Genomic DNA, 936 nt, shown 5'->3' on the forward strand with positions numbered 1-936 from the left:
CGGAGGCCCGGCCTTTGCCTCACCCTCACTCTTCGCTTTCTCTGCTGCGCCTGCCTTCGGTGGTGGCTCGGGGTCTGTTGAATGTGGCGTTGGGGCAAGACTGGCTGTTCTGGACGCAGCTTCCTGCTGGTCCTTAACCCCAGTGTCCAGACCATTTGGCAAGGTGGCTGGACCGCCTGTCGGTTGAGCGTGGATCGTGGGCTTTAGTGGTGCTGCGGAATCCTCGCCGGGGGCCGAAAGAGCCGTACCAGGCTTTGTAAGCTCCTCGTTATTGAATTGCGTAGTAGTTAGGCCTTGGGGGAGATGCAGCAACGCTTCATCTCCGTTGATCCGTTGGAGAGATGGATCTTCCTGCTTGTGCAGGCTAGCCGAGGGACCTGCACGAGGTCCAAACGAATCAGCGGATTGAGTAATATACCCCCCAAAGTTTTTTCAGTCTTAAGCTAGAAACGTTTCAAGCAGCAACTCAACAACACGGCGCTGGGTGATAAAGCTCTGGCCAGCATTCAGGATTCCTTGCCGGGAAGCACAGGGCTTACTTCTCACCAGAGCCAAGGACCTTCTGTCCTCCAGAAAGAGACGCGGTCGCGCCGTCTTCAATATCCGCAGTCTTCACCTTCCCTCCGGATACCTCTGTCTCCGCCTTCGCCGAAACTGGAACCGCCTTCTTAGGCAACACACTCATAGACTTCTTCGGCAGCAAACCGGGACCAGCCTTCGGCCCAGCTGCCTTCGCATCCCCAGGAGCGGCTGCCTTTGCTGCTGCCTCGCCTTCCGCTGCCTTCGCCGCTGGTGCTGCCTCCGCCTTTGCCGCAGGCTCCGCTGCCTTCTTAGGCAACACACTCAGAGACTTCTTCGGGAGCAAAGCGGGACCAGCCTTCGGCCCAGCTGCCTTTGCATCCTTCGGTTCAGCCTCGCTCTTGGCCTCCGCAGGAG

The 936-nt window shown here is 58.7% G+C and overlaps 1 protein-coding gene across 1 annotated transcript; it reads right to left on the reverse strand.

Moving 5' to 3' along the window:
- Positions 1–535: 535 nt before the first annotated feature.
- EMH_0100660 (uncharacterized protein) lies at positions 536–900 on the reverse strand (the record flags this gene model as incomplete). Its single annotated transcript, XM_038022197.1, has 2 exons — positions 536–829; positions 874–900. The coding sequence occupies 2 exons, from the start codon at positions 898–900 to the stop codon at positions 536–538; spliced, it is 321 nt and encodes a 106-aa protein (XP_037878051.1).
- Between the last annotated feature and the right edge of the window lie 36 nt (positions 901–936).

Source organism: Eimeria mitis, genomic scaffold (assembly GCF_000499745.2).
Source record: "Eimeria mitis Houghton genomic scaffold, Emh_scaff11837, whole genome shotgun sequence".
NCBI lineage: Eukaryota > Apicomplexa > Conoidasida > Eucoccidiorida > Eimeriidae > Eimeria > Eimeria mitis.